Here is a 13,981-nt window from a genome sequence, read left to right as displayed (position 1 = left end):
ATGTATTCTTTCTGGCTTGGAGCAAGGCCTGAATGGTGGTGTTTCTGTGTCCAAGGCAAGCTCCTTCGACAGTTCTCTTGCTTGTTGAGGAAGCAAGCTGCTTTCTGGCAAATCTCTGCAAGTCTAACAGCAGGATGGATGGTTCTCTCATGTTCACTCTTATTAGAACATCCCCCAGAAGCGTCTTCTCTCCTTCTGCTTCTCACCCCGGGCCTGGTCACCTTGTAGGAGCTCTTCCCACTTTTGACTTGCTGTACATTGAAGTCCTACTTTTACTTTCACAGTCCCTGGCCACTTAAGACTTGGGAGGGGGTCCGAAGCCTCAAATGGCCACAAGGGCCAGGCAGCTAAGCCCATAGTCCACCTGAAGGGCAGGCCACTACTCAGCTCCAACCAATCGTTGCCAGGCAGGGGTGTGGCTGTGTTGCCAGAACTGCTGATTTTCAGAGATAGATAAAAATGGGATTTTTATGCAAGAGCTCTCGAGTTTTAAATATGAGCAACAAATCAGATTAAAAACAAAACACTTAACCATGGAGTGACCCTGAAGATTGCTGGTCTAAAACAGTCTGATTTAGAATTTCAGAGTCATGGAGCTTGGATGGAAGTTCAGATTATCTGGTTAAAGTCCTTTATTTTACACAGAGGGAAACTGAGGCTCAGAACAGGGAGGGACTCACGGAGGCTATGGAGCCAGCCAGTGAGAGGTCAGGACCTGAATGTGGTCATGCATCCATTAATGTATCCTTTGTGCCTACTACAGCAGCTGGTGCTCAAAAACACCAGCAGACTTAATATCAGCATGGAGATGAGTTTAGGGTTCGCCTCTCCCCTCACTTTTCACTGGAGAGCAACAGGAATGAGCTGTACTGTGCTGCGGTGCATGAATGAGGTGATTTGCTTTGCCGGTAATCTTGTGGGGTTCATCTCAGAGCAGTGATTTGTAGAAGAAACAGTTGAACGGCCATCAGGAGGGAGCACGGAGCTGAGCTCATAGCCGTCATGGACACGTAGTACCCTGCTCTCTTCTTCCTCCCTCTCCCCTCCCTCTGCTTCTGCTCCTCACCCCTCTGCTTCCCGCCACCTCCCGCTTAGCCTTCCCAGCACCTTACCATGTAGATGGCCTGAATATAAATTTCATACGCTGCCCTGAATTTTGCCCCTTTACCCTAGTTTCTCTGGTCTGCCAGATTCTCTCCCATTCTCTAGAAGGTTTAATGCAAGCTGAAAGAAGGGAACCAGCAAGTTCTTGGAGTGGGGGAGGGGCAGTGGAGTTCAAGCTCAAATCCGGTTTGCAGCAAAAGGATTGAGGTGGGGTCAGGTAGGTAAGGCTGTGACACATGCTCTGTGGCAGCATGTTAAAATTCTCCAAGTTTCGGGGAGCCTGGGTGGCTCAATCGGTTAAGCAACTGACTTCGGCTCAGGTCATGATCTCACGGTTCGTGGGTTTGAGCCCTGCGTGGGGGCTCTGTGCTGACAGCTCAGAGCCTGGAGCCTGCTTCAGATTCTGTGTTTCCCTCTCTCTCTGTTCCTCCCCTGCTCGTTCTCTGTCTCTCTGTCTCTCAAAAATAAATAAAAACGTTAAAAAAATTTTTAAAAAATGCTCCAAGTTTCTTATCTATATACTTCCAGCTGGTCCCCTGCTCCCACTTCTGGTGTGTGGGGGAGCACATGCGTGCACAGAGAGGGGTGGCCTCACACTGTGTGGGAGATCAGGCCTGGAAAACAGAATTCCTGTAAGCACTTTTGACTTTCTGAAAACAAAACGACCCCAAGTAGGGGTTTACACTAAGGTTTTGCTAAACCTGCAGAATCAAAGTGAGGAAGGCTACCAGTGACAAAAGACATTCCAGGCTAGTAAAGTCTCCTTGGGAAACTGTGGAGATGCTACGCGTGGCCCAGGAACGGGTAGGTCAGAGTGCCCACCTCTGTAGGCTGTGTGCTGTGGCCATGGGGGCTCAGGGGCTGGGATCTGTGTGTCTTTTAAAGCATATGAGTCTTGTTTATTTTAGAAGTGGATGACTTGTGAATTTTTATTTACTTAAAAACACATGTTGAATACTCCTTTAACATTTGTTTTTCTTCTACCTTTTATTTTAAAAATGAAGTATAATCTTGCCAATCATGGCTTTTGCCCACTGTGGAGGTATTCAGGTTGGCAAAGGATTACTGTGTGTGCTTTTCTTCTCTTCAAAGGCTAAATGTAACTCCTGAGAGTTATTCGAGTTTATAAGAAAAAAGTGTGTTGGCTTGACTTTTCCCTACTATGTGCAGCAGAGGCTGAGCTCAGTGCTAGAGTACAAATATGGTTCCCTCGGGGCTCATTGCTCACTATTGCACTGGTAAGTTCCACTTGAAGCAGCTTCAAGCCAAATAAAGGGTGACCAGAGGCAGCAACAGAGGACTTGTGTAAGGTGGCAGGAGTTTGGCTCTGCTGGACGTGTGAATGGGAGCAGTGAGATCAGGCAAGGACAGTGAGGGCTGAAATAAAAGCTAGCATTCACTGACTCTTTACTGAGCATGAGGCTTTGAGGCCCAATGCCAAGGTCTCCAAACGTGGAACACGCAGCATGGGTATGAGAGTTAGTTTGGGGGGTCCATGTTTGCCTCACTGGACTCTCAGATGGATATTGATTGGCATCCACATTTATAGGTCTAGCCTCTGAGAGGTGATCATCTTTGAAAACCTTCATCTGCTCCTCCACCTTCTAGAATATTCTAGGGCTCCCAGCTCAACCAGTCAAAGCTTGTTTTCCAGACTCTTCTACCCCACAGCTTCCGTCCTTTGCCCCACCCATCCTTACTGCCCCGCACTGTAGCTCTCACTTCCCTCCACCCCAATCCTGCCTTTGTCCTACTTTCCTCCAGCCTTGCAAGGGGAGCCCTGGCCCGCTGGCCAGGATGCACCCATTCCCCAGGGCTCCCTCGAAGTCCTGCCCGTTTCTCCTCTGTTCCTGGCCCCAGCTCCCCTCAGTCACTCTCAGACCTGCTGTCCACCAGGCTCCAATCATTTCCCGTTCTTATCCCTTGCTCAGCCTTTTCCTCCCAGAGGAAGAGCCCTCTTTTTCTGTGAGATTCTCCTGGTCCAGCCAGCCGCCCCTCACCCATGACCCTGCCCACTGCTGTCTCGAGGGGCCTGGAGACCCAACCCCAGATGTCCCCTTGTTCTGTCCTTACACTCGGTGAGCAACAGGCTTTCCCATCATGGGCGTTCATCTTTTAAATGTATTTTTGTGTTTTCAAATCTACTTTTTTTTTTTTTTTAAGAAACAATGTACATTGAAAAAGTGACTGATTTTTTAAAATGCTGAGGAAATAATAGGACAGGTGGTAAGTGGAGTTTGCAATGATGATGGACATTTAGAAAGCACTGCGTTTTTCCCATTCAACCTTAAATAGCCTTGTGAAGTTCAAGTATGTCCTGTTATTATCCCCACTGTGCAAAGTGGGCCCCATCTGGGTTTTGTGATGAATTCTGCATGTCATGTGATGTAGTTTAAAAATTGGCTTTATTGGAGAAGGGGCAAACATACAAGGCAAAGCTTGTTCCCCGAACCCCATCACTCACTGACTTTGGGTGCAGCCTTTCCCTCCGCAAAATAGGGTGAAGGCGACCTACTGGGGCTAGCTTGTTGTCTAGGCAACCCAGAGTGACATCCCGGGTCAACTTTGGCAATTGTGTGCATTGAACCATGACCCACATTCTATATAGATGCAGAAACAGGCCAGGGAAATTAAACTATTTGTCTAAGTCACACACCAATTCCAGCGCCTAAATTCAAAACCAGTCTACTAGTTTACATGGCAAGGAAATGAGATGATTTTAGGAAGCAACAAGAGTGGGATAACTCTGCCGTTTGTTCTCTGGGAATCGCTTTGCATCTCTGAGAAGTGAGGTGACATTCTGTGAGGACCCAGCCAACCACAAGGTGTACTGACCCTTTCCCTGTCCCTATGCGGCCCCGCTCCGCAGGTCCTCTGGGCAAGCTGGGAGCTGTAGGAGTTTGCTGCAAATTGCCTTTGCCCATTGTAAAGATTTAGCTGGAAGCTTGCTGGGCAATCAGTACCCAACTTAAAGATGACTTTGGCATTGTACATCTTAAAATGCTTTATAATCACTGGCAATGGTTCATGGTAGAGGTATCTCTAGACATTTTCCAGGTCTTGTTCAGAAACATCAAGATGAAACTAAGAGCTGTTTCTTTAATTCTTACTACACAGTTTTTAAGAAAGTCTTTAATATTCCATTCAACTCTTTCTTCTCTTTCTCCTTTCTTCCTCTCTCTCCACCGCCCGCCCCCTCGCTGGTTCTGAAAAATAAGTGTAGCCATAAATATGCAGGGCGTAGAAGGCTGACTTTTCCTATATCCAATAAAAACCCTGGGGAGTAATTGAAATAACTTGGCACAGCTAGTCAGGTTACATTCTGCATAATAGCAAAGAAAACCCATAGTGAGGAAAAGCTGCAGTAAATAGGAAGAAAGGCTGGAAGTAAAACCAGAACATTAAATAATGAGTAATTATGAGGAACTAAAACAATAACAACAGCAGCAGCAATAAAAACCCTTGTAGAATTCCATCCTTAGAAAAATAGTCAAGGAGCATCTTCAAAGAAGTTATACAAGACAACGTCTACATTTTAGGCATTTCTAAGGATTGCAAATTTAAAGAAAAGGAAGGAAATAAGCCCTCCCCCCACTTACACTCTGGCACCTATTTATTAGTCTTAACTCTGACAGAAGGCACAGGTTTTGATCCCATTTTGACATGCCTGTTTCTTTTTCATGATTAGGCTTCTCTCCCATCTCTTTTTCCCTGTTTCATCTTCACAATCTGAATTTTAAAGGAATGCTGTCAAGACAGCATACCACAAAAGGAGAAGCATCTACTACAAATTGTGCTTTGTATTTTTGGAGCATCTTACTTTGGTCTTTTTGATTTTACAAAAGATCACTGCATTCATTGTGGGTAGAAAGTAATGTTGAGTTGACAAGTCTGGGGCTTGGGAGAGAGGGAAATGCTGGCATTGTAGGCACAGGGAGCGTGCAGCTTAGAGTCCTATTGCTTGTTCCTGTCCTAACCTGACCCCTCAACTATGGGATCCCAGGCAAGCCCTTCACTGTTCCTGTACTCACTTTCTTCTAGGTTTTTTTTTTTTTTTTTTTAAGTTTATTTCTGTGTAAACATAAAATCTTTAGGAAACAGAAAAGTATATATAAAAAAAAGATCATCCATAATTGATCAAACATAATGATTTTGGTATATTTTCTGTGATCTTCATATGTGAAGCTAGTTTTTTCTCTTATTTAAAAAAATATAGTAGGGGTGCCTGGGTGGCTCTGTGGGTTAAGCATCCAACTTCAGCTCAGGTCATGATCTCACGGTCTGTGGGTTCGAGCCCTGTTTTGGTCTCTGTGCTGACAGCTCAGAGCCTGGAGCCTGCTTCAGATGCTGTCTCTCCCTCTCTCTCTGCCCCTCCCCTGCTTGCAGTCTGCCTCTCTCCCTCTCAAAAATAAATAAACATTAAAAAAATGAAAAAAAATAAATAATACACTATAAATTAAACTATACCATCCAACTTTGTATCCCGATTTTTCTTTTGACAGTGTTTTGTCTTTCTAAATAAAAATATATGGCCTCTTCACCATTATTTTCTAGAGTGCATGATATTGAGCACAGGTGTTTTTGTTCTTTGTGTTTTATTATACATTGACAGAGAGCTTTTGACAGCTTTGGGGTTGTTTGTTTAGCTCACTAAAGGAAAAGAGAAAGTGCAAGGGGCTGATATTCACTTTGTGTATATGATGATTCACAGCCAGGTTCAATTCTAACTTTCCACTACATTGTCCATTGTGTTCATCTGCAGAGAGGTGAGGCCAAGCTCTTTCTGTAGATCATCTTAGATCACAGACCAGTGACTGTAGTATCTTTGTTGGTGTCTGAGTGTGGTGTAACAAGCTGGCTACAGATCCCAGCCCTGCAACCTTCTCTGTGATCCCAGACCATGTTCTTGGTCTCTGTATGTCTCTGTTTTCTCAGCTGTAACAGTGTGGGTATCTATCATTAGAATTCCTTAATTCTGAGAAATACATTTTAGCACATTTGACATTGGGTTGAGTCCTGCAATCAATGTGTACACTGTAATTCTTCCTTCCTTTTTCCTCCCTCAACACCCCCTTGAGCTATTATAATCAGTGGTATCATAGAACTGAAGACATATACTGATACTTGCCTTACAGTTTGTTGAAAAAAAAAGCTGAAATATTATACATAAAGTATTCTTAGCACTTGGTAAGAGAGTAATAAATAGAAACTATTATTTCATTAGTAAGAAAACTTATATTGTTCTTAGACTAGCGGAATATTTATTCTGTGTAGAATATGTATGATAAGACATACATTATTTCCTGCTCATATATTTGGTTAAAACTTGTACTGCCCGGAAAAAGCCTTAGCACTCTTGTGAATTGGAAATGGCACAGGGATGGCAAATAGGTTTAGCTTTACATGCCAAGTCTAACCTGTTGATGGTGATTGTCAGATGTGCTGTATCGTAGGAATTGCTGAGGCAGAATCTGGGTGTAGCAGAGAGGAGTGCCAAGGTTGACTAGTGACATCTTAGGAAGATGGAGTGGCAACACCCACCCTAAGTGTCTGCCATCTCTACATCACGGTGTCACAAAACATTTCTTGGCAATTCATTTGGCATTAGCCAGGCATTGGTTCATCAGTCAGGAGTTTCACTGAAGTCCTGTGGCAATGGACTGTCTCTGGGTCCAAGGTGGGAGCTGAGAACCATGTAGGTGAGAGGCAAGGACACTGATGTCCTGGGAAACATGGGAAACTGATGGAGACCTGCAAGTCTCCACAACACTCTGAAAATACATTCATTTTCTTAATGGCTTTGGGGATTTCAGATATAAACACTTAGCCATTTATCTTAAAACTCCAATCTCAGGGGTGCCTGGATGGCTCAGTCTGTTAAGTGACTGACTTCAGCTCAGGTCAGGATCTTGCGGTTTGTGAGTTGAAGCACTGCATCGGGCTCTGTGCTGACAGCTCAGAGCCTGGAGCCTGCTTTGGATTCTGTGTCTCCATCTCTCTCTCTGCCCTTCCCCCACTCATGCTCTGTCTCTCTGTCTGTCTGTCTGTCTCTCTCTCTCTCAAAAATGAATAAACATTAAATAAAAAAACTCCAAATCCCACTAGAAATGTGGGAGACTTTGCATCACAAGGAAGGGCAGAGCCTTTGCAATGATCTTGATTTTACTCAGCCCTTGTTCTGCTAAGGCTTGCTTAAGTCTTGCCTCCTGAGCCTTGAATGCCCTGCCTTTCTAGAACTTTGCTTGTGGATGACTGACCTGCTCCCTTGCCTTGGTGTACGTCCTCACCACATCTTTTTCTTTCTCACCTCTGCTGTAGGTAAGATGCTGTATTTGAAGGGCCCTGGTGCTGGAAAGGGAGACTGTTCATTTTATTAGGTGGCCCTTGTTTTCTAACTCAGCTTTTGTGGAACTTATGAAATAAAATCAATCAGTAAAGGCACACTGCTGAAGGCTTCGATGGAAAGCTACATACCATTTCTTGAAATATTCTGGTAGTCTCTGTGATTGCAGTGGTTTCTTTTCCGTAAGCGAAGGTAAATAGAATTTTCTTTAATTCTGAAACAAATACAAAGGTGTATATCAGGACAAATACAAAGGTGTATATCAGGACATTCACACAATTAAGTTCAAAAACCTTGATTTTATTATGATTTTTCAAAATGGATGGTTCAAATGAACTCAGAAGATCAAATCTTTGCACACATGTTTTCTCTAAACTGTCAATACATTATTAAGAGTTGTGGGGTGCCTGGGTGTCTCAGTCTGTGACAGCTCAGAACTGGAGACCACTTTGGATTTTGTGCCTCCTTCTCTCTCTGCTCCTCCCCAGCTCATGCTTTGTCTCTCTCTCTCTCTCTCAATAATAAACAGACATTAAGAAAATTAAAAAAAAAGAGTTGTTACAAATAACAGTGCTATAAAATGGTTTGCATCAATGTAGTAAGACTAAACTTTTTCACTTTTGTGAAGTTCTCCAGAGTCATCCCTTTCTAATCTTTTTTACCAAGAGCTACTATAAGTTGCTTGAGCAAAGGTCATCTTGACAACTGTGTCCATTTTTAAATTTTATTAGGTTTTTTAAATTTTAATTCCAGTAGAGTTAACATACAGTGTTATATTAGTTTCAGGTGTGCAAGATAGTGATTCAGTGATTCTATACATTGTTCAGCGATTTTGAACCTGACCTTCTTCCCTTTCTTCTTTTGGTTGCTATGAGGCCGTGGCACACACCCTTGTTGTCCTTCAGATCTAGCTCTCCCCTTCATTTTAATAGAAGTTTTAGTAGGACATGATAATGTCACAGTGATGACTGCTTTACTCAGTTTCCCTTACAGTCGCAATTGGCCACCTCACTAATTTCTGGACGATCAGATAGAAGAAGTATCCAATTTCTGGGAATATTTCTTAGGAAACAATTGGCAAGTGCCCCTTGTTCCTTCTTTATCTTCTTTCTTCATTTTGGTGCCCAGAGTGATCCCATCTTGGACTATGGGGGTATCTCCTACATTGGGAAGGCAGAGGGGTGAGCTGCAAGAACCCCGAATCCTTGAGAACCAGTGGAATTGAGCTCTCACACTAGAGCCGGATTCCACATTTCTGAAATTTTACGTGTGAGAGAAATAAACTAAAATATTATTTTATTTTAACCACCCATATATTGAGTTTCTTTGTTTACTTGTAGCTAAATCTAATACTAATGGACACAGAGTTTAGAGACAAATTTGTGACCAGTATCAGCTTATAACTGCATGTATTTTAAGTCGTTTTCTTGGCTTCTCTTTGTCCCATCCTTGATTTTCTATCTTCTCTTGCCAAGGTTTAATTTAAGTGTAATTTAATGTTATATCCTTTATACTTTTATAGGCTTCCCTAAAATCTTTTTTGAAACAAGACCAGGTATAGACTAATGAATGATAATTAAACTCAGAAGTACTTGATTACTCCTCAAATGTTTGTATCTTCTCTTTATTATAATAACTTCATATCTCACAACCTTACATAAATCACCATTTATTTTTAAGTGTTATGTGAGCCTCACTTATTATATTTTAGTGCTTGCCAACTGTCTCAGTGTTTCATAAAGGTAAACATGTATCAGGTTGGGAACTTGGGATGCACTGAAGGAGTATTCATTTCGAAGCCTGAGAAAACTAATGATAACATTTTTTGATAGACAAGCAAGATGTATGAGCAATATTTAAGTATGGGATTTTTACTTTGTGGTAGAATTTTTAGGCGAATGATTTATTTTATTTTTAAAAATCAAAGCTACCCATGCAAATAATTTTAAAAAGCCAAAGTTGTTTTACTTGAGTGATGTTTAATGGGCCCTACTATGTTCCAGAGACTGCTCTAGGCACCTGGGTCATACTGGTAAGTGAAGACGATGAAGACCACTGCCCTGTATTGTTGAAATTCTATCAGGAAAAAAACAGTAAGCATCCTGAATGAACAAATTAGAGAGGATGCTAGAAGGCGGTAAGTGCTATGGAAAAAAGGAGGCAGAAGAAATAGGGTTAGAGTGGTCAGAGCAAGGCTCAATGAAATGGTAAATGTAAGCAAAGACAGTTAAACTATTTATGTCTATAAAGCTTATAGTGATTAACAGCAATCCCACACTCCCCTACCCTCCCCATTTCTCCATTCCCAGAGGCTACTAATTTCAGCCTTAACTGACTCTTTGGGTATATTCTTTCTTATCTCTAAATAACATACTTTCAAGTCCACTTCTTGATTTGTAGTCTATTTACTTCCCACCATAGAGCAGGGGGTTTGGCTATTCACAATTGATGTATGATTGCTTTCTCTTTCCTTCTAAATTCTTTTATTTCCCTGGAGTTAATAGTTGCCTTTTATTTGTTTGCTTAATTTTCTAAGTATTTATCATCAATTTACCCTCAAATTTTTCACAGTTGTTTGATCACCTTTGAATATACTCTAATGGATAATTTATTCATTTTATCTTGCAGAAATCTCTCCTGAAACCTCTGGACCTGCTTCCTCTGGACTTGCTTCCCTCTCACCCTGGTGCTCAGTAGATATCCTGAGAGCCCCCATCTTCATCATCCTGGAGATTGTCTTCACTTCTTCCCAGCTTAGTAGATCTATTTTCTAGAAGACCACATTTTTATTGTTTCTGACGGAGAATATTTTAAAGTAATGTTTGAAGGATGTGAGGAAAGTAACTTATTTTTTTTATCATTTGTATATCTAAAAATGTTTCCATTTTTTGAGTTGGTGAGGTATAATGTGGGCCCAGAAACAGCTTACACCATAAGTATAAACATAAATAAGGTAAAAAAAAATTAAAAACATATGTAAGGTTAATAAGACTTGTTGGGGAGAAACTTCAAGTTCCACTTGGTCTCTGAACACTCATTATCTTATACAAAGGTCTTTAAAAATTTTTTTTAATGTTTATTTTTGAGAGAGAGTGGCGGGGGGAGTATAAGTGGGGGAGGGACAGAGAGAGACAGAGACACAGAATCCGAAGCAGTTTTCAGGCTCTGAGCTGGCAGCACAGACCCCGATGTGGGACTTGAACTCACAAACTGCAAGATCATGACCTGAGCTGAAGTTGGACATTCAACAGACTGAGCCACCTAGGTGCCCCTAGAAAGGTCTTTTAAACAGGACGTAGCTAGACTAGATATATCAAGGACAGCCTACATATTTTTAGGGAAAGAGGGTTCTGGTGTTTGTAAGTCACTATTTAACAATAATAGTAGATTTATGGTATAGGAGATTATCTGTTAAACAGGAGGAGTCCCAAACATGATGAATCATCTTCTTGCTAGGGAATCAATAGGAAGAAGGAAATAAACCTCTGAGACCATCAGAGTTTGTCTCTCATTGACTGGTGTGGTAGATTAAAGATGGCCTCATTATCTTTGACACCCTTACCCTTAAATCTTGGCTGTTATATGACTTTTTGACCAACGGGGTACGTTAGAAGTGATTCTATGCCAATTATGGCCCCATTGTTAAGATTCCTGGCGACTTTGTTCTCTTGAAGCCCTGATTCACCATGTAAGAAGTCTGACTATCCTGCTGGAAACCATGTCAAAAGATCCTTCAATGGAAATAACCAAAATGTCTTTCAAAAGGCGAATGGGTAAACAAAATGTGGTGTATCCATACAATGGACTATTATTCAGCAGTAAAAAGAAAAGAGCTATCAAGTCATGAAAAGACATGGAGGAAGCTTAAATGCATATTGCTGAGTGAAAGAAGCCAATATGAAAAGGCTATATTCTGTATGATTCCAACTAGGTGGCACTCTGGAAAAAGGCAAAACCATAGACACTGTAAAAGATAAGTGGTTTCTAGAGATTTGGGGAGAGACAGGAGGGATTAAAAAATGGAGCACAGAGGTTTTTGTGGGTAGGGGCAGTGATACTGATATATGATACTGTAACGGTGGATACATGCCATTATGCATTTGGCAAAACCCATGCAAGGTTCAACATAAAGAATACACCCTTAGGTAAACTGTAGACTTTAGTTAAGAATAATATATAAATATTGGCTCTTCATTTATAACCACACTAATGTACCACATTAATGCAAGATGTTGATAATAGGCAAAATTGAGGAGGAGATGACAGAGTATATAGGAACTCTGTACCTTCTGCTCAATTTTTCTGGATATCTAAAACTGCCCAAAAATTAAAGCCTTTTTTTAAAGTCCCTATCTGGAAAGGAAGCAGGACCCAATATTCTACAACAAACCCAATATTCTAACTCTCCTTCTCAAGCCTCAGTTATGTGAGTCAAGTCATATCTGACCCTTTAACCCAACCACTAGGTAGATACCATCAAGTTACCATGGTCAATATCACATGGAGAGGAAGAAGTGGCCAGCCACACTCATCCTGAATTCCTGATACCCTAAACTGTGAGAGGTAATGAAAATGGTTGTTGTTTTAAGCCACTAAAGTTTGGAGTGTTTTGTTACACAACAATAGTTAACCAGAACAGATGGTTATAGAATTCTAGGTTAAAATCATTTTCCCTCAGAAGTTTGAAGCTATCAGTTCGTTGGCTCCCAGCCTCCCAGTGTTGTTGTCTGAAGCTGCTCTGTGCCTCCATCCTTTGAAAACCTGCAGTAGCATCTGTTCAAGAGTTCTGAAATGTTGTGATGATAGGCTTGGGGTGGCTCTATTTGCATTCACAGTGTTAGTCACCCAGGGACCTTTTCAACCTGGAAATTCACATGTGTCAGTTCTGAGAGACGTTCTTGAATTATTTCATTGATGATTTCTTCCTTTCTTTTTTTCCTTAGAACTCTTATTATTTGTATATTGGGTCAGCTGGACAGGTCTTCTAATTTTCCTAGCTTTTCTGCCCTATTTTCCATCTCTTTGTCTTTTGTTCTATTTTCTGGAGGATCTCTTCAATTTCATCTTTAGTCCTTTTATGAAAACTATCTTATGCCACTAGCATAACTTCCAAGTGATATTTTTTGTTTTTTGAATATTTCTTTAATTTTAGTGTAACATTCTTGTTACACAAATGAAATATCTTTTCTTATCTTTTTGGAGATACTAATTCTAGTTATTATTGTAAAAATTTTTTTTAAATGTTTATTGATTTTTGACAGAGAGAGAGAGAGAGACAGAACATGAGTGGGGGAGGGGCAGAGAGAGAGGAGACACAGAATCTGAAGCAGGCTCCAGGCTCTGAGCTGTCAGCACAGAACCCAACACAGGGCTTGAACCCACAGACCGCGAGATCATGACCTGAGCCAAAGTCAGATGCTTAACTGACTGAGCCACCCAGGTGCCCCAAATTCTAGTTATTTTTTATAGGTAAGATATTAGAGTCTAAGAAAAATGTTTCTCCCTTAGAACATAGAGCAATAGTTTATTTTCTTGAAGTTGCTTCTTCTCTTTTTGTGTTGTCTTTCCACATTCAAAGTTTCCCTCTGATGTCCGATGATCCTGGATTGTTTGTTGGCTTGTACTTAAAAGTGGAAGCTGGTTAAAAACTTCAAAGCTGATTGGAAAGTGGACCTCTGGGTGTGGCTTTTTGACTCAGATCCTCACTGTAGCATGGGCTGGTGGGGACTTTCTCGGGGAAGCCCTGCTGTCAGTGTCTGGGTCTTTCCTCCCTGGGATGTGTAGACTCCCTACAGAAGGATCTTCTGCCCTCCAGCCAGGTTGCCAGCACTCTGGGGCTAGGGGTGGGTGGTTCGCAGCATTCAGTATGCATGTGGAGTGGGGTGCTCCTCTCTTCACTTATGTCTGGTGTCCCTCAGTCCAGAAGCTGTTGATATTAGCATCGCTAGAGAATAATAAACCTCTAGACTTATACCAGAGTAAGGAGAGGCAACTGCCCACCTGTGTGAAGTTGGGAAAGAGTCTCAAGATCTAACTGCTTCTTCAGCAATCTTTCAATCAACCCTTGTTTTTACTCTCACCTCAATTTCTAGAGCTACCAAATATAACCAATCCTCAAGTCTTCTGGGGAATCTGCAGCGTAAACCAGGTTGCTTCTTGACATTCCTTCCCACTGGCTTCGGATGCAGCTTTCTGAGTCAACTGAGTCAGTTACCACTTGTTCTGCTTTCTGGTTTCCAACGTTTTGTGGCTGTTGGCTCTTCCTGTTCTCTTTGTCCTTGTGGACAGATTCATTTACTGTCATTTTAGTGGAGTTTCTCAAGGGACAGAAGTAAATGCTTTGCTCAATCTGCTATCTTACCCAGAAGCCTGAAATGAATACTTTATACTCTGTGTCATTTACGCCCTCTGCCTTGACTGTTTTATTATATTTTGAAAAAAGCAGATGGGAAATGGACATTAGATCTGAGTTCAATCCTAAAATAATTTCACGGTCAATAAAGAGGGGTTATTTTCCTTTGGGAAAGTAATTGT

At 41.6% G+C, this 13,981-nt stretch overlaps 1 protein-coding gene and 1 long non-coding RNA gene across 4 annotated transcripts in view; one reads left to right on the top strand and one right to left on the bottom strand.

Annotated features, from left to right (window-relative positions):
• The window catches only part of LOC147583126 (uncharacterized), a 51,000-nt gene extending 40,678 nt beyond the window's left edge, over positions 1-10,322 (top strand). Inside the window, exons 2-3 of the long non-coding RNA XR_015245589.1 lie at positions 9,451-9,540; positions 10,076-10,322. This is a non-coding gene — a long non-coding RNA (uncharacterized LOC147583126). The remainder of the gene's footprint in view (positions 1-9,450; positions 9,541-10,075) is intronic.
• Positions 1-13,981, bottom strand: part of AOAH (acyloxyacyl hydrolase) — a 168,282-nt gene that overhangs the window by 42,388 nt on the left and 111,913 nt on the right. For all 3 annotated transcript variants that reach the window (XM_086692545.1, XM_025929252.2, XM_086692554.1), the window contains exon 14: positions 7,579-7,661. In XM_086692545.1, the coding sequence (XP_086548671.1) occupies positions 7,579-7,661 (83 nt within the window). The remainder of the gene's footprint in view (positions 1-7,578; positions 7,662-13,981) is intronic.

The sequence above is a fragment of the Puma concolor genome, chromosome A2 (assembly GCF_028749965.1).
Source record: "Puma concolor isolate L17-30 chromosome A2, mPumCon1.1.hap2, whole genome shotgun sequence".
NCBI classification, from domain to species: Eukaryota; Metazoa; Chordata; class Mammalia; order Carnivora; family Felidae; genus Puma; species Puma concolor.
Note: the sequence above shows the minus strand (reverse complement) of the source record. Positions and strands in the feature narration are given on the sequence as shown.